Consider the following 22,732-nt stretch of genomic DNA (forward strand, 5'->3'; position numbering starts at 1 on the left):
GTGTGTGTGTGTGTGTGTGTGTGTGTGTGTGTGTTGGGGGGTGAAGCGGTGTCCACATGAGGAGGTCCTGCCCAGAATAGGAACAGGTTGGATTGGGGGGTCAGGACCAGTCAAGTTCAAACCCCAGATCAAGGTTACCTACTGCCTGAGGTCTATCCTGAGCCCTGGAGGTGACTCTCATTTCCCCTGTCATTGCAGAGCTCAAACCAGATCAAGTTGGAACAGCAGCTGGTAGAGGAAGTCCCCTGCCCCATGTCCAGCATTGAGGGGCCGGGAAACCCTGAAGAGAGTGTGGCCACCTGGGCATCTGGGGAGCCAGGGCTCGTGGGTGGACGGAGGAGGACTCCTCCACTGAAGCCTTCCAGGCTCTACAAGCCTCCAACTTCAAAGCCGTTCAGTCCCAACACCCGGAGGGTAACTTTCAACTCTGATGTGGAGCGCTATTTCTATGTTAATCACACCAGTCCAGAAGACCTGGAGCCCAAGAAGGCAGAGCCCAAGGGTGAGAAGGTGGGGAGGTGTGGGAGAGGGAAGGGTGGGGGAAGTCCATGTGAGTTTATGGGGGGAAATTGTTGCCAGACACACAGGGAGCAACCCCAGAGCCTGGCCAGGAGTAAAGACTGGGCCCTGACCACCCATCTGTTGGACTTTGGGCGTGAAGGACGTCCTGTGGTGGGTCCTGGGCTGTGCCCAGTGTTCTGTCTTTGGGGGACAGATGGACATGCAGGCACCTGGGTGATCTTTTCTCCTCTCCCAACTCCAGCAGCAGCCCAGGAGGCAGAGGAGGCTCCTCCTGTCACACCCAAAGTCCATCCTAAGGAGCAGGATTCAGAGCTGAAGGCATGTCCATCTCCAGAGCTTTCACCATCTCCAGCAGCCTCTCCAGCTGCATCTGAGGAGCCAGGGCCGGCCCCAGACCAAACTGAGGCCTCACCGCGGCCGGATGAAGAACCCTCCCTGGGATCCATGCTGGGTCCTGCCTCAGAGGAGGAGCTGCCTGTGGAGGGCCCAGCTCAAGGGCTGCTTCTTAAATGTGCTCGCCCTGTCCCAAGGGAAAAACTTGTCATACCCCCACTCCTTGATCTTTTTCTTTTCTTTTCTTTTTTTATTTTGTTTTTATGTTCTCCATGGCGTGGTTCATTTTTTTATCTTTTTATTTGTATTATTTGGGGTTTTTTTTGCTTGTATTATTATCTTTTTTCTGTTTTTAGCCTTCATTTTTCCATTGTATAATCCATTGTAAATAATAAATAAATGATATTGTTTGTATTTTAAATGGTGCCATTCCTGAGCATGAAGTACAGTCACGATGCTGGGCAAGCATCACCACCGTCTAGTTGTAAGATGTTCCATCCCCCAAAGGAAACCCTGCACCAGCAGTACTCACTCCCCAGGCCTCCGGTCCCTGGCTACCCCTGGTCTGCTTTCTGTCTCTGCCCCTTTACCTATTCCAGATGTTTCCTAGAAATGGAATCTTGCAATAGGTGCCATTTTGTGTTTGTTGAAATATTTTTGTTTGTTTTTTTTATCTGAAATAGCTTTTTCTTTATTTGAAAGGAAAATCCCAGGTAGTAATCAAATGTTAAAAAAAAAAGCCCTTTACGTAAGTGTGTACATGATCTATGATTTCCTGGTAGAGACCTCTGTGCTAAATGTGAACCCAGGGCCAGAAGCCAGTCAGGCAATGGCTGGTTCTTCCTGTGCTCAAAACAAAAAAAGAGAAAAATGCAGAAATCTGGAAAGAAACCACAAGCTGGAAAGCATTCCTCACAACCCAAGAACCCAAGAGAGAGATTTAATATCCCTGTGGCGGAGAAAACTCTCAAAAGTGGGTGTTTTCTAAATGGACAAAGAGCAAACACAAGAACTTCTAGAGAGAGGCAGTGCACATATACTAGGATATGTCAGACCTGCCTGACTATCCCAATGGGAAACACGCATTGTCAACACTGGGGAGAGCACACTGTCACCATCAGACTGGCGGGCTTCTGCTCTTGTGGGGACCAGGCCTCCCCTCTGGGAGAACAGTGAGCAAGACCTGTCAGAATCCCACAGGGGCACACCTGCACCGGGCAGTGCTCCCCCTAGGGCAGTGGTTCTCAACCTTCCTAATGCCGCGACCCTTTAATACAGTTCCTCATGTTGTGGTGACCCCCAATTTCATTGTTACAAATTGAACATAATTAAAGCATAGTGATTAATCACAAAAACAATATGTAATTATAGATGTGTTTTCCGATGGTCTTGGGCGACCCCTGTGAAAGGGTCGTTCAACCCCCAAAGGGGTCGCGACCCACAGGTTGAGAACCGCTGTCCTAGATGGACAGAGACTGAGTGGGGCCGGCAGGAGGGACCCGGGGTGGGGCGGAGTGTCCTCGGGGCCTTGAACAAGCTTGGCTGTCACCTGTTGTGCAGTGGCCTTCTCTCTGCAACATAATTAAAGCATAGTGATTATTCACAAAAACAATATGTAATTATATATGTGTTTACCGATGGTCTTAGGCGACCCCTGTGAAAGGGTCGTTCGACCCCCAAAGGGGTTGCGCCCACAGGTTGAGAACCTCTGCCCTAGGGGTTGCCCCACAGAAACTCTTGCACCATTGTTCAAACTACCCGTCAGCACTGATGAAACAGCTGGGCATTAGACAAAACACTAATGTCCATAGAAAGCATTGGGATCTACCAGTGCTGGTCCACATGGAGGAGGGAAGCTGAGCAGCTGCTCAAGTGGGTGCAGAGGTCTCTACGTGCTGACAGATAAAGACCTCAGGGGTCCTCTCACATGAGACACATGGAAAAACCGTCTACATCCAGGATCCCATCAGTCAGACCACATACATGTGATTTCAACAGGTAGACACGCATATGTGAAAATGACATGATATTGTATGTAGAGAACCCTAAAGATTCTACCAAAAACTACTAGTACTGGTAACTGAACTTAGTAAAGTAGCAGGATCCACAATAAATTCCAGAAATCAGTTGCATTTACTGGTATATACACCAATAATTAACTATCACAGAGGGAAAAGAAGAAAATAATTCCATTTAAAATGGAATAAAAAAATAAATAAATTATACTGGAATAAATTTAACAAAGCATGTAAAATATCTGTACTTCAAAAATTATAAGACACTGAAGAAAGAAGTTGAAGAAGGTACATATAAGTGGAAGCATATACTGTGTTCATGGATTGGAAGAATTATTATTAAAATGTTGCCGAACTGGTTTGGCTCAGTGGATAGAGCGTTGGCCTGTGGACTGAAGGGTCCCGGGTTCGATTCCGGTCGAGGGCATGTGCCTTGGTTGCGGGCACATCCCCAGTAGGGGCGTGCAGGAGGCAGCTGATCGATCTCTCTCATCGATGTTTCTAACTCTCTATCCCTCTCCCTTCTTCTCTGTGAAAAATCAATAAAATATATTTAAAAAAAAATGTCCATACTACCCAAAGCAATTTATAGATTCAGCGCAATTCCTATGAAGATACCAATGGTGTACTTCACAGAATTGGAACAAATATTCCAGAAATTTATATGGAACCACAAAAGATACCAAATAGTCATAGCAACTTGAGAAGGAACAACAAAATTGGAGGTATCACACTACCTGATATCAAACTATCCTACAAGGCCATCCTAATCACACAGCATGGCACTGGCATTAAAATAGACATAAAAATCCATGGGTCAGAATAGAGAGCCCAGGAATAAACCCATGTACCTATGGTCAATTAAGATTTAACAACGGAGTCAAGGACATACAGTGGGGTAAATACAGTCTGTTCAATAAATGGTGTTGAAAAAGTTGGACGGATAACAGCAACAAATTGAAACAACTACCTTCTTACAGCAGACACAAGAATAAACTCAAAATGGATAAAGGACTTAAATGATAAACTCGAAGCCACAAAAATCCTAAAACAAAACATAGGCACTAAGATCTTGGATATTTCTCATAGCAATATTTTTTTCTGATAATCTCTTCAGGCAAGGGGAACAAAAGATAAAATAAACTAATGGGACTAAATTAAACTAAAACGCTTTTGCATAGGAAAGGTAACCATCAACAAAACGAAAAGACAGCCCACTATATGGAAGAACATATTTGCCAGTGATATATCTGATAAGCGGTTAATATCCAAAATTTATACAGAACTCAACACCAATAAAACAAACAATCCATTTAAAAAATAGGCAAAGGACCTGAATAGACACTTCTCCAAGGAGGACGTAGAAATGGCCAATAGACATAAGGAAAGATGCTCAATGTCACTAACCAGCAGATAAATCCAAATTAAAATGACAGTAAGATATCACCTCACACCTGTCAGAATGGCTATCATCAATAAATTGACAAATAATAAGTATTGGCAATGATGTGGCAAAAAGGGAATGCTCTTGTAGTACTGGTGAGAATGTAAATTGGTGCAGAAACTGTAGGAAACAGTATAGGGGTTCCTCAAAATATTAAAAATGGAACTGCCTTATGACACAGTAATTCCACTTCTGGGTATATCATCAAAGAAACCCAAACACCAATTCAAAAAGATGTATGCACCCCTACGTTTATTACAGTGTTATTTACGATATTCAAGATATGGAAACAACCCAATTGTACATCAATAGATGAGTGGATAAAAAAGCAGTGCTACAAATATACAATGGAATAATACTTGGCCACTGAAAACAATGAAATCTTACCATTTGCAACAGCATGGATGGACTTAGAGGGTGTTATTGCTAAGCGAAATAAGTCAGAGAAAGACAAATGCCATATGATTTCACTTATACATGGACTTTAAAGAATAAAATAAATGAACAAACTAAATAGAAACAGACTCAGAGATACAGAGAACAAACTGTTGCCTGATGGGAGAGGGATTGGGGGGTTGGGTGAAGAAGGTGAAGAAATTAAGAAATACAAATTGACGGTTACAAAATAGTCCTAGGAATGTTAAGTACATCCTAAGGAATATAGTCACTGATATTGTAGTAACTATGTATGGTGCCAAGTAAGTACTAGACTTATTAGGGGGATTACTTCATAAATTATATAAACTTCTAACCACTATGCTGTACACCTAAAACTAACATAAAATAAAATTGAATATCAAATATAATTGAAAAGTAAAATTAAAAATAAGAAATTATAAAAAAAAACCACCCAGGACACTATTTTTATTTACTTTATGAATAAAAAAACCCCAGTAAATACCATGAATAATTTCTTTTTAAATATAACTTACAAAATTGACCCTATTAGAAGCAGAAACCCTATACAGAACAATTGTCACAGAAGGAAATGGAGGAAATATATAAAGAGTTCCCCCAATAAAAGCACCAGGCCTAGATAGTGTCATGGGAAGTCTGCCAAAATGTTTATAGGTCAAAATACAAAGAAAACGTAAACTACTCCAAAGCAGAGCAAGTGACATTTTTTTTTTCAAACTTGTTTTATGGAACATTTATCATTGATGAAGACTTCATAAAAATTTATTAGTTTTAAAATGTATAACCAATCTCAGTTGTGACTGTTGATGCAAACATTTTAAATAAGAGTTAACAGATTCTAACAGAGTATTTTAAAGATAACCAATAAGGTTTCTTTCTTAGATTACTGAGAAACCATTAATTTATTATTTTAGTTGAGCTAAGGAGGAAGATAAGTGTGTGGTCTCCATAGATGTAGTGAAGACATTCGACCCTTCTAGGCCGGCCTGCTCCCTCTGATCGGCTGTCAGGCTCTGCACCCTTTGCCACCAGGCATGAGGTGGCCCTCTCAGGATTCCTGCCCTGCCTTCAGTCTTTCTCTTATGCACCCAGTGGAGACCCATAGGACAGAGTCGGTGAGTGGCAAGGAATCCACTTGTGTCCAGGACTCCCAGGGATTCTAAACTCTCAGGTTAGTCTACCTTTCATCTCTAAAAATTCATTAGTTTCCAGTTGATTCCCCCTGCCCCCCCGGTTTTAATTTCCCCCGGGTCTGCCAAGAGTGGAACAATTTGTATCTTCCATCTCTCCTCAGACAGGTTTGTCAACCTTTTGAATTCAGTTTGCATGGTTGCTTTGTAACCTCAGCTTTAGGTTTTCTAGAGAGTTCAGAGGGCAGAAGATCCGTGTCCCAGCTCAAGTAATCAGGAAAGAAGGGCTGAATACTTCGTACCTCTGCCTTTTTGTTTTATTCAAGTCCTCAGAGAATTGGATGATGCCCACCCACATTGAGGAGGGCAACCGACTTCACTGATTGTACCAATTCAAATGCTAATTTTATCCAGTTCACACCCAGAAATAACATTTATTCAAATATCTGGATACCCCACAATCCAGTCAAGTTGACTCAAAACACACACACACACACATACACACACACACACACACACACACACACACACCGCTTATTCATCAATGTCACCCAGTAACTAGTCACATACACCTCTCCTATTAATAACCTCATTATTGGTTTAAAGTAAACAAGTTACATTAATTGGAGGATTTTCTATTTTTTTGTCTTCAATGTATAAAGCATTTCAATATTTACTGTGGTTACTCCCCTGTGGTGGCATTTTGAAAACAACTGATAGTATTTATTAGAAAATTACCTGACCATATTTCAGGAATGAAAGAGGAGCTGTAACTAATAAGCCAGTACACAGGAGAAGAGAAACAAATCCTTCTACAGACAAATACATATTGGTATATTAAATAAAGATGAAGGAATAATCACCAAGCTTTTCGTGAACAGAATACCTTTCTGAGATTAGTCACTAACCTCAGGTTTTCAGTCAGAGACTCTCTAAGGACCACCCGGGCTTTGTTTTGTGTTGTCAGAGTTCCTGCCTCACGTGAATATTGGGTTTAGGGAGAAGAGCACAATCACAAAACAAATCGATGCAAAATTAAATGCATAGCTGGGTGATCCTTTAAAACTACATACAGCCAGCAAGACTGTAGAAATTAATGAGCATTCTATTTACTCTTCATCTCTCCTAGCCTCCGTTCTATAATTTGTTTCTCTTGGTTTCTGATTTGTGTCATTTATTTATTGATCTTGTTATTAAAAAATACACTTTTCTTCTGATTTTGGATCCTTGCAGCCATTGTTCTTGTGCCTAAGTTTGGCCTCAGCTTCACTACTTACCCCAGTTCTCGTTTCTCTGACAGGTGCTCCTGTAGGTAAACACCCCTGATTCGATCAAGCCCCATCCCCTGGCCAGTGTTCCAGATGTGATGAGGACCTTTTCCTTGGATATTTCACATCTCTTTCATCTTTTTTTTTTTGTAATTTCTATCCAGTGGCAGCTTTATCTGGGTTAGCTTATATTAATCCAGATCCATCTATATCTCCTACTTGCTCATTCACTCAAACTGATTTGTGTGTTGTTGTATCTAAGTGATGTGTATACATTAAATATATATATTGATTTCAGAGAGGAAGGGAGAGGGAGAGAGAGATAGAAACATCAATGATGAGAATCATTGATCACCTGCCTCCTGCCGCCCCCTACTGGGGATTGAGTCCACAACCCGGGCATGTGCCCTTGACCGGAATCGAACCTGGGACCCTTCAGTCCGCAGGCCGACGCTCTATCCACTGAGCCAAACCAGCTAGGACGATGTGTATACATTTTAATATTTCCCTGTGATAGTGGAATCTGTGTATGTCTCTGGTGAGTCATTGGTGGATCATTTGTGGTATGTCTGATCATAGGCGAGATCGAAGCTTAACCCATTGCTTAACCTTAGAACAAAGCTCAATTTCAAAGAGGGCGCAATGAAGCCTTTTGTGATTCTGGTGCCCTCATTGTGAGCTGAAATTAATGTATACCTTTTAGTAGTTGTTTGGAAATGCTTGAGTTTAGACATGCTAGGGATGATAATGAGTTATATGAAAAGCAGTTTTACAGAGTTTGTGGAAGATAATGCATAGCAAGCATCCATATTAACTATTCTTATCTTTTGTACCATTTTCTTTTGGGACTGAAAAAAAAAGCATGTCCATAATTATTTAACCGCTGAGGACTCTGATAATCTCCATTTATTTCTGACAGTACAGGTGACCAGTTCTTTTTTGAAGTGGAACAAATTCATTGTAACCCTGACAGACTTTCAAAAATGCTGCCTCCTTCCCCATTCTCAAATCTGCTGGTTCAGGCAGACTGTCTCCTGTGTGGACAATATCTAACTGAACAGATATACCACCTCTAGTTTACTTCTTCCTCTGTTGCTTTCCAAGTTAACTCTCCCCACCACCTTGACTTTTTACAAAATTTCTCTTTTCCTCAAAGTTCTTGAATGATGAGTGACTTCGTTTGAGCTGCTATAACAAAATACCATAGACGGGGTGTCTTATAAACAACAGAAGTGTGTTTCTCAGAGTTCTGGAGGCTGGAAGGAGGTCGGGGTACCAGCATGGTCAGGTCTGGTAACAACCCTCTTCCGGTTGCAGATGGCTGACTTCTCATTGTATCCTCACCTATGGAAAGAATTCCTGGGGGGTCTTGTAATTGAGATCCCATTTATGAGAGCTCCACCCTCATGTCCTAAGCACCTCCCAAAGGCCCTACCTTCTAATGCCATCATTTGGGGGTTAGAATTTCAACATATGGATTTTGGGGAGACATAAACATTTATACATGTCAATGTCACAGTTTGAACCAACTAGATCTTTTTTTTTTATTAAATATATTTTATTGATTTTTTACAAAGAGGAAGGGAGAGGGAGAGAGAGTTAGAAACATCGATGAGAGAGAAACATCGATCAGCTGCCTCTTGCACACCTCCTACTGGGGATGTGCCCGCAACCAAGGTATATGCCCTTGGCCGGAATCGAACCTGGGACCCTTCAGTCCGCAGGCCGACGCTTTATCCACTGAGCAAAACCGGTTAGGGCGAACCAACTAGATCTTAAGTTATGTGAAATTTTTGGCTATATAGAACACATTAAACTTCAAATATCTTTGGGAAAATTGCCTTAAAAATCAGTTTTGGTCAGCAACACCAGTCCAATTTCTGTTGGATAATCCAATTTTTAAAATCCTGGTGTTTGGGGCACTTAGGCTGTTTCTAAGTCTCAGCTATTTTAAATTGCGCTGCTATAAACATAGGGGTGCATCTATTCTTTCTGATTAGTATTTCAGGTTTCTTAGGATCTATTCCTAGAAGTTGGATTACTGGGTCTAATGGGAGTTTCATTTTGCAGATGAGTGGATAAAAAAAACTGTGGTACATTTACACAGTGGAATACTGTGCGGCAATAAAAAAGAAAGAACTCTTACCATTTGCAACAGCATGGATGGACCCGGAGAGTATTAATGCTGAGCAAAATATGCCAGTCAGAGAAAGATAGGTATCACATGATCTCACTCATATGTGGAATCTAATGAATCAAATAAACTGATGATAAGAAAAAAATAGATCCAGAGTCATGGAAGCAGGAACAGACTGTTGAAGCTCAGAGGCAAGGTAGGGGAGGCTGGGTGGGAAGAGATCCACCAATGAACGTATGCATCTATGTATAACCCGTGGGCATGGACAATGGTGAGGGCCTGGGGTTGGGAGGATGGGAGCGGGCTGGAAGAGGTTAATGGGGGGAAAGGAGGGCCTATGTAACACTTTGAACAATAACGATTTAAAAAAATAAATAAAATCCTGGTGTTTTGTTTCTCTCAATCGTGTCATACCAATTTACACTTTAAAAAGTTTGCTGTGTGAATTAAAAACAGTGTTATTTAGCAAAGGCAATTATTTGATTACCTCCCCGGTGCTAGTCACAGCCTGGCATTTAATCTGGCTGAGGCCCACAGACGGCAATTTGAACAATCAGGGAGGGTAGTTTTCTGTAATTGCAATAAATCATATCATTAACCATGGCAGACTTTTCCTCCCACAGATTTTTTTTTCAGTAACAGTTAACTCCTGAACTCCTCGTGAAAGCCAGATTTCACTGCAGGCAAGTGAATTTCATAGTCATCTGGCAAAATATAAAGATAGAGTCTGTGTTGGGAAAACACTGATGTACCAAGAGTGGAGCCTAAAGAGGTCGCTCTGATGTAAGGAAAATGGATATGCCACACATAGTGGCCATCTGAAAGAATAATTCATGAATTATCTGCTACAAGGCTGTTTAACTTTCTAACAGGGAAACACATGGAGATCAAGATGTGAGGCGTACTTCCATTGTTACATTTTGGTCATTTATATAAAATACACCTGCTACTGTATTGAGGCTTCCTGTGATAAAAATATGAAAAGAGGAAATATTTTAAAAGGAACATTTATTACCACCTTGTGTAAGCTCATTTTACAATATGTCCCCTTCATTATAGAAATTTAAAAAGTTAAAAATGTTCAGGGCTCTGCCATCTTAAAAACTTGATCTTAATATTGCCCAGTCCAGTGCCTGATAACATAGCCCTGTTTAATAGTTTATGATTTCAAGTGATGCACTTTTCTTTGTTATGCAGTTGGTGTTCTGTTGCCTCTCACAATGGAAAGTGAGAAGTTTAGAGCATTTTTACTCTAACATTATTGATTTTGTTAAGCATGTATTCTTTTTCTCATTATTGATGTTTTAACCATTTATACTATGTTCCATATTTCTAAGTCTCCTGTGCTTTGTCTGTAAATTTAATAAAATAGCATAGTATTGTGTTTATCTAAATTTTACTTAAAATAGTACCAAATACTAATTATAGAGAAATAAATGAATTCCATTTTGCTAAACCCTTGATAATCAAAGAGCAATTTCGCAATATCAAGGACTCATTCTCCTTTTAAATTTCTTCTGAGCTTTCTTTCTATTTTTAAGGTATTCTTGGCTCCTTTCTGTGTGCTGTATTGGATGCATGGGAGGTAAATTCTCAGTCTTGTATGACTCAAACTGTCTTTATTTTGTCCTCAAATTAATTTCTGTCTACTGGCTATACAGTTCTAGCTGCAAGATTATTTGAATGCATTTGAATGCATTTCCATGGTCTCCTGGTATCCAGTGCCGTGTCAAGAAGTCTGTTCTTAGTTTAAACTATTTTTTTTGTAGGTAATCTATCTTTTTCCTCTATAGTAGTTTTATTTTTCTCTATATAGCTGGTATTCTGAAACATTATGAATCTTAATTTTTTTTTCTTTTAAAATTTATCTTCCTTACTATTTGGTAGCCTCTCACCTTTTTGTTTTTTACACTTGTTCATTCTAATGACCATGCCATTCCATTTCAAAATCCTTTTTTAATTTTCATTCCTCAATTATTGTCCTTGTTATATAGATACTAGAAGCCTGGTGCACAAAATTTATGCATGGATAGGGTCCCTAGGCCTGGCTGGCGATCAGGACTGATCAGTGGGGCGACTGGCGGGATGATCGGGGAGCCCCCGCTGGCACCTGCCTTAGAGGCGACAGGGGGAGAGGGGCAATCGGGGGGCCTGAGGGCTGGGGTCAGCTCCTGCGTTGAGTGTCTGCCCCCTGGTGGTCAATGTGCATCATAGTGACTGGTCATTCCACTGGTTGTTCCGCCATTCAGTCTATTTGCATATTAGGCTTTTATTATATAGGATAATATCTTTTTGCCTGTTGACATTTTTAAAAAAATTTATGAACACAAAGATTATTGAAAAGTGGGTTTAATGAATAACTATTTCCTTCCAATGTAATTCAGCCATTGCTAACATTTGATGCAATATCCTTTGAAATCTCTATGTGGATATCAAACCTCCTAAAATATCCTCTTCTTTTTAGTAAATTATTTCTCTTTCTTTTGGTGTCAGTTGCTCCAGTTATTTCTCTTGGTTATTCCCTTTGGTGCCATTGGTTTTCCTTAGTTGCTTATATTTTATATTAGTTGTTTATATTAGTTAGTTTAATTAAAAAAACAAAAACAAAACTAGCTTGACCGGCAGGAGTTTCCCATGCAGTTGCGTGTTGATTATTCTGTCAGCTGGCATGAGTTGCTGCTGGCATGCATTTGTGTTATTTTGCTATTTCTCATTTTTCTCTTCAGTGAGAAGCCTGATAATAGGCTCTGTGTGAAATGAGGGGGGAGGCGGGGGGGGGGGCGGTTGGCAGGCTTCACTTTCAGTGCCAATTGCCAAAGGTAAGATGACTTCAGGACTTCAGTGTGTTTGTTTCTGGGCAGAGTGATTGCTCCTCTTTTTCCTCCTATGTATCTGTTGTGCTATTCCAGCGTTGTCTTCAACTTGGTTTGCTTGTCTGGTAGATTTCTACATACAGGACCGTTGCTGAGTTAGAAGACGGTACCTTGCTCTGCACAGATACAGAGATGTGGTAACAAGAGCATGGCCTGGACTTCTGCCCCTGCTTAACACCTTGCTGGGAACCCATGCGCAATATAAACCTACACACCTGGCTGTGGTGGCCTTACCTACATCCAAGACCTAAGAGTCTTCCCAGAGTGTAGTTCACTTAAAAAAATGTTTTTATTGATTTCAGAGAAGAAGGGAGAGATAAAAACATCAATGATGAGAGAGAATCATTAATCAGCCGCCTCCTGCATGCTTCAACTGGGGATCGAGCTTGTCACCTGGGCACGTGCCTTGACTGGGAATCCAACTGTGACCTCCTAGTTCATAGGTGGATGCTCAACCACTGAGCCACGCCCTAGTTCACTTTTAAAAGCTCCATAAGGGTGAAGCAATAGATGGAAGGCTATAGTAGCATTTCTAGTGCCCACCTCAATTCCCACCTAAATATAGTTTCTCCATTGCTAATATTCATAAACATAACGTTTTCACTTGCTCAGCAACAGAGGGAGATGCGAGTGTGAGGCCTAAGTCCTGAGTGAAGTTATATTAATAGATCTTGGGAAGTCATGTTAGGGGAGCTACTGGAGGGTTGAGACAAGGGAAGGCTAAACAGAGATGAAGTGCCCACGTGTGAGGTAAGAGGTGTGAGGGTAAAACTCAGGAAAGGTGAGGGTTAGAGATGATGTCTGGAGAACCACCTCGGTGGAGGTGAGAGGTTGCTGAACTTGAGGGGTTTGCCACTTGGGGTGTTCTCATCAGGAACGAGATGTGGTTGTCCTTAGGTAGTTTTACTTAACTTGCAGCCTTGTCCCCGCAGAAGGGAGGCGTAGTCATTGCTTATGTACACTATTGGGTCAATTACATGTTGATTTCTTCTTTGTAGTGGGCTACACTTAATCTGGTTGGGTTTCTGTCAAGTTCCTCTTGTTTACAGCTGCATCTTCGAAATACTGCACTTCATTTTAACATTTGGCAAGAATGGCATTTAGTAAGAACTGCCCAGCCCTGATACCCTCCCTTGTCCTATGTAACAATGAGAATGAAAGAAACTGTGAGGTGCTGAATGCACTGAGTACAGAGCAGCCCCAACACATCAAGGATGGGAAAGGCAAGAAGAATTTATTAAGCAAAGAGAAGAAAAAAACTTCAGGCACCTAAAAATACATGCCACTTTCGTCCTAACATTTGTAGCTGTAAAGTCTCTTCATTGACACAGTCCGACTGTTGTGCATGACAAACAGTTTCCTCCAGGATGTGGCCACTGCTTAGCCTCCACCTCTCCCACTACCTCCAGCGTTTGTGTGCACTCCTGCATTTCCAAATCCTTTGTGGCACCTTGAACACTGCTTTCTCTCAGTTGCCTGCTTTGAACATAAGACTTTATCTAATTGTCTTTCACCAACCTGGAAAATACACATTTGTCTTCCCCTACCCTTAGCGAGAGATCTTTTTGCCACTTAAAACTATCCCCATGTTGAGTTGATTTGTTCTTCCATCCTCCTCACTCTGTATGTTGCCCTTAAATTGTGTTGCATTTGTTTAATTATTCATAGAGGACTATTTCCTTCCAGAATTGTCCTCATCATGGCATCCACATTACTTAATACTTAACAGGAAGATGCTTAGCAATTATCAGCTAAATGGATAAATGAGATCCACGCCCCACCCCTCTCTAACCCTTCATTCTCTGACACATCCTCTCGCTCTTTGGCCCTCTTTTCTATATTAATAACTTCTTCAAATTCAGAAAAACCCATCTGAAAGACTTAACTTCTCAAAGGATACGATAGCAGTTTATTCCTCCACCCATTCAATACACACTGTGTTCCCGGCCCTGGCACACACATTGGAGATGAACAAAAGAAGACCTAGTTTCTAATCTTAGAGCTGACTGTTTAGTGGGAGAGGTTGACGTGAATCACCTGCTTGCGCAGACAGGTGTAATCTTACTCTGCAAAGGAAAAACCCATGGTGCTGCGTGACCCTCTAATGGGGCAGTAGGCAGTTAGGAAAGCTACGGAAGGCTGCTTCGGGGACAGTAATTCATGAGCTGAGATTGAAAAGGAGGAGAAGAGTGATGTAACATGAGTGAGCAGTACATGCAAAGACCCGGTGGCTGGCACAGGGAATAGAATGCACTAAAAGGAAGGTGAGCACACTGAAGAAGGTGGAGGGCATCAGTGCACTGTGTCCTCTGGGCTCTGCTCAGTCGCGTTTGCCTGGGACCACACTGCCTGAGTGTGTACCTGACTCTAGCACTTACTTCCTGTGTGACTTTGGGCAGTCTCTGCCTCATTTTTTAAATCTGTAACATGACTATATTAGTACCTGTCTTATGAAGATTAAGTGAGTTGGTATGAAAAGCATTAGAGCAGTGCCTAGCACATAGCACTATGATAATTGCTAAGTCATGGAAATCATATGTTTATTTATGAAATATATACCTCTGATGATACATATACACACATGTATATAATATATATACAGATGGTATAGCTATGCATATATGCATATACAGGGTGACCCCAAAAAGTATACACACTTCAACTGCTGATAGCTCAATTTTGAAAATGAAATGTTTACTGAACACTACCTTTATAAGTATTCAATGTATACATTTTGGGGGACACCCTATATCACATGTATATATGTGTATATGTATGTATGTACATCTATATCATCATCAGTATATATTTTATGTACACATATATTTTTATAATCATTGGTGTATTTTTTATTTACATGCATAAGTTGTACACACACTGATATATGATTTCCATGACTTCGTGTAAATACTTCCTTATATCTAATCTTGCCCATTCTTATTTTGGTAATATGCCTGGGAAAGACATTTTGTATTGGAAACTAGAGAGAAATTAAGGGATTGTTTTTCTAATTTTCCCTTTCAAAAACTGTAATTTTGAGACTTATGAAGTCTTTGACACAGTTAAAAACCTCTGTGTATAAAGGGTTATTTTTTTCTCTCCATTTCTCACCCTTATTAAGAGCAGGGAGACCCTGTAGGTAGAATTTTTCTGTAAGCTAAGAAACAGCATGCCTCAAGCACCTAAATACATTGATCCAGCACCTCTTGACCCCCTAAGTCAAGGTAAACGTGCAGTAGCAGAAATCTTGCTGATAAAAACTCTCTTTTTTCAAGTCACTAACTACTACTAAGACATACTTGCATAAAGGGTATAAAGGGATTTCATTTCAAGCATCATTGAGTTGTGAAGGTAAGAATTATACATAATTTGATTCACTGGAACCGTTATTTAAGTGGCCTTATTGATTTTCATTGGTGATCACATATAACTTGTAGCATTGCTTTCAATGATCATTTTGATTGCAATTGTGTTAAAATAGCATCCAAAGCACAGATAGGAGAAAAAGAGAGGTTTCATTTAGAACTCCCTTTTCACTGAGTGCCTGCTTTGTGGTATTTGGCGAAAGTGGAGCCTGGTGTGTGTGTGTGTGTGTGTGTGTGTGGTGTTTTCTACAAGGAACACCAAGTGTAGTGTCTCTTAGAAGGTATTAGCTTCTGAATACAGTTGGACCATGAAACAATATTTCTCTTTGTCTCCCCTTTGTCATTGTTAATTAGGAAAAGTTGCCAGACTCCCCAGTGGTAGCATGTCTAATTTAATAACCTGAGAATCTGATGCTTGAAAAATATAATGAAATATACTAAATACCGTGACCGTTTTATAATCACTGATACAAACATATTGTAACTAATCTTTACTGATTACAAAAGACTTTTATAAAGCACAAAATATAGTCAGATGAGATCTACAGCTCTGTCTGCATAATTTAATATAATTATCGATCAGGAGAGTGTTTTTGAGCATGGTTTAACAGGCCAGAATTTGAAGATGAAGAATATCAGTTGACAATCCCCTGCTAGATTTTTCCTTAATGCCCCCCCCCAAACACACACACACACACACACACACACACACACACACAAATAATTTAGTGGAAATCGCTTTTTCTCTGGAAAAGCTTGTACCACTTGGTTTTCATCAGCAGCCTAGATGACCATCCTAACAGAACTGCCGATTTTGCTTGATGTTTTGGTATGTTGTATATACTGCCTGAGCTAATATTTCTACTCACTTTAGAAAACCCAGTCTCTAGATATTTTCTTTATTTTAAAATATTATATAGGTGGCATTGTGGAATAGGAGGGCTTATTTGCATTGAATCCTGGTTTGAGTCTTCCCTGGTCGTGTGACCTCAGAGAAAGATCAAAGCTGGCAGGTGACTTGACCTTGGAATCTCAATTTCCTTATCTGAAGACACAGGTACATTTAATATGGGAATTAAATGAGATTTCACTACAATGCACGTTACCTGACACACCATAGTTAATCCAAACATGTTCTTTCTCTTCTACCTTTCCTCCTGAGAGAGCAGCCATGATATGGCGGCGGTGACACACGAAGACTTAGTGTAACCCAGGTTTTAAAGCACAAGACATAATTTATTTGTTTACGTTTAAGTGCCTTTAATTTTATGGGAAGAGTTTAGCCCTGTGTGCATGGGAGATGGTTGAGTGTGGTGGTTCAGAGCTTGGAGGCAAATAAATTCAAGGTTGGATGAACTTCAATCCTGGGTCTGTTACTTAGGAGTTTTGTGGTTCTTGGGAGATTACTTAGTCTCTGGGAACTTTATTTTCCTTATCTGTATAACGGGGATATTAATAATACCACTTGGACTTAAATGGTGAAGGTTAAATAAATTGAAACATTTATACACCTCATGCAATCAGGGACACATGGATGTCTTCCTGTGTCCTTGTATTTCAGGGGTTTCTCTTACAATTCACACATCCTTCTGATGTTGTATCATCTGACATTCCCTTACGGCAAAGCATAGGTTTTTATTCCCCATTTAGCAATCAATTTGACTATGCATATATTGCAAGGATAGTTTAACTAATTAGATTAAGTGGATTTGTGATTGGTAATGGAATCAGAACTTATTCCTATTAATAGTAAAGGGGTTTGAGAGCAGACAGAAGCTACCACAGGCTACTCCAAAGAATAAAAATGTATCTGCATATGCTCTCCCACATCACAAATTTCGGGATAGTTTCAGGGAGTTGAAAAGATAGAAGCTCCAACATGTTGCCTGTTTCAAAACATGTTCACATTTTTTCTTTAGCAAAGACCACATTTTCTGCATATGCCATTTGTTTGTTTCATACACTTTATTCAATGAACATTTGTTAAGCACTTAATGGGATAGAAAGGTTTGGGTATGATCCCCACCCCCAATTTGTTCATAGTTGAGGAATGATGGGGACAGGCACAAATGTATAATGCTGTAATGTCCTAGATTAGGACAGAGTTAGAGAATGCAAAGGTGTTAAGGGAACAGGAAAAGGGACCCCTGCCCTAGCCTGGGAAAGAGCAGGAAGGGAAAAAGAGACGATGAATAGGAATTGGTTTTAAATGAGAGATGGTTCTATACTCCTAGGAGGTGTTTAGAATATGTAGGGGCATTTTTGGTTGTCACAGTGTTCAGGGGGCGGTATTATTGGCCTTGAGTGAGTGAGGGCAGCAATGCTAAATGTCCTTCAATATATAGGACAATCTCACACCGCAAAAATTGTTCTTTCCCGATGTCAGGGTGTCCTGGTTGGGAAACATGGAGGGGTGAGGGGAAATAAAGGAGTGGTATTCATATCCCGTGTACGCTGTGGGGTGGGGGAAAGATTTGCTTTAAGCTTGTATCCTTTGTGAAAATAAAGGCAGTTAGAAAGCGAGAATAGTCCTCTTCTGTCCATTGCTTCTGTCGGAGTGCCTTGAACTGGTTTTTCAATCCTCCGAGTTTCCCAAAGCCTAATGCAATGACACATGTTAGCTTGAATATGCTACCGGGGAGGCCTGAGCTGAGGTCCCTGGAGAAGGAGTCCACTTAGATCACGACCAGAATGATGAAAACCCGGGAAAGAACATTTTCAGGTTTTTTGTGTGTCTTTCCACAAACTCCCAAGTTACGAGGGGGTGAACTATAAAACAGTAGTGACATTCGGAACCAGAAAATCTGTTTTTATTTGCTTTGACACATAAAATAGATTTGCTCAGATATCTAGAGCAGTTAATAGAGTTGTCCATGGCTGTGGCCTAAAGGAGAGAAGACACCAGAGAAATAATTGAGTTGTGTACATGCAGGAGCAGGAGGAAAGGAAGAGGAACTGGGGACCGGAGTCTAGGAGCCACTGGCCCCAGGGTACAGCCCAGACTCACAGAAGACACATCGCCCAATAGTTAAGGAGCACACATGGAGCTGCAGGATTTCAGCAGAAACGGAAGTCTCAGGATGATATAGGCAAAGGTTCACACGCTGCTCCACCAAATCCCAGGGGTCGGCAGAGGTTGTGCAGGCGAGTTGGGCACTGGGTGGAGGGGTAAGACACATGCGAAGTGGGCTAAGGAGATGCCCATCAGCCAGTTCCTCCCCTGGCCTTTCTTTAGCCTGTATCTCTGACTATTAGACAGAGGATGCCTGAAAAATGTATCCACACACTTTGAATAAGTATAAAGGCAGTCTTTATTAAAATATATTTCATTTTCACAATGGAGCTATCAGCTGTTAAAATACATATACATTATTTTGGGCCACCCTGTATATCGGTGTCCTGTGTAGTGGAGTTCTGTGTAAGATTTCATTTTAGAATAATGAGAAGAGTTATTCTTTAAAAGCTATTTGAAAACCATGAGTACTGAAAAGAGCATTGGAGTACTCATTCCCATGTCAGCGAGTCATGTAGAAATTAGCCTGCTGTGCAACTTTGGTCAAGTGTCTAGGCCTCTCTGTGCTTCTGTTTTTTTCTCCTCTGAGTAATGAAGGGTTCAGACTAAATTTCTCAGTTTCCTTCAGCTTTAACAGTCTGTGCGTTTTCAAACGTATTAACCAATTTACTGCACTGTTCTGAAAGAGAATGATTCGGTAGCCTAAGTAAGGATTGATTCAGAACTACTAACAGATGAACCCCGCAGAAGACCTAGGAGAGTCTAGGTTTTTGATCTGAAAGTTTTAGAAGAGGTGTGAAATGAAAATGAGGTTATTTATGGAAATTCACAGTTTTCTGAATTTACAGTTGCTAGTGGTTTCATTAAGGCAGAACATCTTGACAAACAAAGAACAGGAGCCCTTCTCATCCATTTACTCAATGTTCTACTTCTGGTCTTTAACTGGAACAAAGAGTGGGCCTGCCTTACACTGGGTAGATGTGTTGGTTCTTATGGAGCAACTCATTTTTTTACTGTGGGATGGTCAGGAAAAGAATCCTAGCAATTCATGGTAAATGCTCACAGTGAGTTAGATACAGGTGCATGGGGTATACATTTATTTTTTAAGAGAATCCTTTGATTAAACAATACTCTCGTTATGGCTGTGCTTCCCATGCAGGGATTTGGAAACACTGTGCAGCCTGTCTATTCCGACAGTTCCTTCCGTGCATTTGTTTCCCATTTTCCTATTAGCTGTTTAAAAATTGTGTTACTTATTCAACCTCTGTTCATTTTAAGCACTTTATCCCGGCTGAAGGTTCAAGCTGCTGGTTAAGGAGCAGCACCTCTGGGTTCTGCTATCACTTCCTCTGTTTGCCTGGGCAGGTCCCTTGGCCATTGCCCAGTAATTTAAAATGGTTTGCAGGGTTGCTGGATTTAGGCTTGCTTTCTGCTTGCTTTGAAATAGACTAGTGGCATTGTAGAAGTTTGTTCAGGGTGATCGCTACATTAAACAGAGAAACGAAATGCCCAAGGAGAAAAGCAGAGCTCTTCATGCAGTGATTGCAAACCCACACACTGGTATTTGATTTAAGCCTCACAGTAACCCCCGAGGAAGGTATTATTATTATTACCACCATCATCATTATTATTTCATAATTATAGTTTAGGAAATTGAGGCTTACAGAGGTGAAATAGATTACCCCGAGTCTTATGAGCCAATTTCCATTGCTTGGTAAACGTTCTTAGCCAACATGAACTTGGTGGTTGCTTGTAGACATTATAAAGGTATATGGCAATATATCCTTCAGTCATGCATACACTTTTATAGCCTAACTAGAGGCCCGGTGCATGTGATTCGTGCACTGGAGGGGGGAGATCCCTCAGCCCAGTCTGTGCCCTCTTGCAGTCCAGAACCCCTTGGGGGATGTCTGCCTGCTGACTTAGTCCGGATCCCCCCCTCCCCCCACCCATGAGCCCGGCTTCTGGCTGAGCGGAGCTCCCCCTTTGGGAGCGCACTGACCACCAGGGGGCAGCTCCTGCATTGATAGAAAGCAGGCAAAACTAAAATATTCTCTAAGACAATCATCACTACTACTTTGTGTTTCTGTGTCTCTTTGTTAAATATTTTTTTTTATGTATGTGTTTTTACAATGTGCAAAAAATTGATGCTGTGGCTTTTCATTGATCATAATGGTAGTTTTGATCATAACGGCATTGCCCCCTGGTGGTCAGTGCAGGGTGATCGCTACATTAAACAGAGAAACGAAATGCCCAAGGAGAAAAGCAGAGCTCTTCATGCAGTGATTGCAAACCCACACACTGGTATTTGATTTAAGCCTCACAGTAACCCCCGAGTAAGGTATTATTATTATTACCACCATCATCATTATTATTTCATAATTATAGTTTAGGAAATTAAGGCTTACAGAGGTGAATTAGATTACCCAGAGTCTTATGAGCCAATTTCCATTGCTTGGTAAACGTTCTTAGCCAACATGGACTTGGTGGTTGCTTGTAAACATTATAAAGGTATATGGCAATATATACTTCAGTCACGCATACACTTTTATAGCCTAACTAGAGGCCCGGTGCACATGATTTGTGCACTGGAGGGGGGAGATCCCTCAGCCCAGTCTGTGCCCTCTTGCAGTCTGGAACCCCTTGGGGGATGTCTGCCTGCTGACTTAGGCCCGATCTCCCCCTCCCCCCACCCATGAGCCCGGCTTCTGGCTGAGCGGAGCTCCCCCTTTGGGAGCGCACTGACCACCAGGGGGCAGCTCCTGCATTGATAGAAAGCAGGCAAAACTAAAATATTCTCTAAGGCAGTCATCACTACTACTTTGTGTTTCTGTGTCTCTTTGTTAAATATTTTTTTTTATGTATGTGTTTTTATTACAATGTGAAAATTGATGCTGTGGCTTTTCATTGATCATAATGGTAGTTTTGATCATAACGGCATTGCCCCCTGGTGGTCAGTGCACATCATAGCGACCAGTTGTTCTGCCATTCAGTCAATTTGCATATTTTATTATATAGGATATCCCAGAGTTCTGTACTAATTTAGATGGCAAGGAGAGCTCAGAGCTTTTATTAGATTAATTCACACTCAGGTCTGGTGAAATGTCTTGGACACCAGGGGAAGGTTGACTGTTATTGTGGGCAGGTGTTTTCGTGGTTTATTGCTAGTGCACCCATCCTCATACAGTGGCTAAGTAAAGTGCAGCCCGGTCCATAACTACTGAACGCACGGCCATGGATGCCTCTCAGTTATGTTTTGTGATTCTGAGTTGGAGAATTCTCCATCTGGTGCCTTTCCTTTGTTACATCTGAAAACAGCTCAGAAACCTGCAGTCTTCTTTCTGTGAGTGCTTGCAGACCAATGGGGAGAGAAGAGGGTTCATTGTCTTTCAGCCTTGCTAACAAGAGAAGGAGTAAGCAGAGAGGTGGGTTCAAGTGATGTCACGTATCCATGCTGGTTTGCTTTGCTGGCCCAGCACAATCACTCCCAGCGGTTCTCAACCTGTGGGTAGCGACCCCTTTGGCGGTCGAACGACCCTTTCACAGGGGTCGCCTAAGACCATCCTGCATATCAGATATTTACGTTATGATTCATAACAGCAGCAACATTACAGTTATGAAGTAGCAACGAAAATAATTTTATGGTTGGGTCACAACATGAGGAACTGTATTTAAAGGGCCAGAAGGTTGAGAACCACTGATATAGGACATTTCTAGCCCCCAAAGATTCCTGTGTGGTGACTCCCGCCTGCTGATCCCCAGCTCCCAGCAACCATTGTTTGTTCCCTGCCACTGCAGCTCCCCCTTTTCTAGAATTTCATGTACATGGAATCACACGGCATGGACCGCTTTGAGCCTGAAGTCTTTCCCTCACTATTGTGCTATTCACCATGTTGTTCTGTTGGCCAGTTCATTGGTTTTTATTGGTGAGAAATATTCCATTGCCTGCATGCACCTCGGTTTGTTTATCCACTTGCCTGTGGACGAACATTTGGGTTGTCTCTGGTTTGAGGCCATTATGCATGAAGCTGCCATGAATAGTTCAAGTACAAGTTCAGTTAAAAAAAAAAAAGATCAGGTTAAGACAGTGGTCGGCAAACCGCGGCTCGTGAGCCACATGCGGCTCTTTGGCCCCTTGAGTGTGGCTCTTCCACAAAATACCGACTTCTGCGCATGGGCCACGAAGTTTCAATCGCACTGTATGTGCGCGCCCGC

General features: G+C 41.3%; 1 protein-coding gene across 1 annotated transcript in view; it reads left to right on the forward strand.

The window, feature by feature from the left end:
• The first annotated feature begins 252 nt into the window (after window positions 1-252).
• LOC102254206 (histone-arginine methyltransferase CARM1-like) overlaps window positions 253-22,732 on the forward strand; it is a 206,584-nt gene continuing 184,104 nt past the window's right edge. The window contains exon 1 of the mRNA XM_014546316.1: window positions 253-502. Coding sequence (XP_014401802.1) covers window positions 253-502 — 250 coding nt within the window. The remainder of the gene's footprint in view (window positions 503-22,732) is intronic.

The sequence above is a fragment of the Myotis brandtii genome, unplaced genomic scaffold (assembly GCF_000412655.1).
Source record: "Myotis brandtii unplaced genomic scaffold, ASM41265v1 scaffold44, whole genome shotgun sequence".
Taxonomy (NCBI): Eukaryota; Metazoa; Chordata; class Mammalia; order Chiroptera; family Vespertilionidae; genus Myotis; species Myotis brandtii.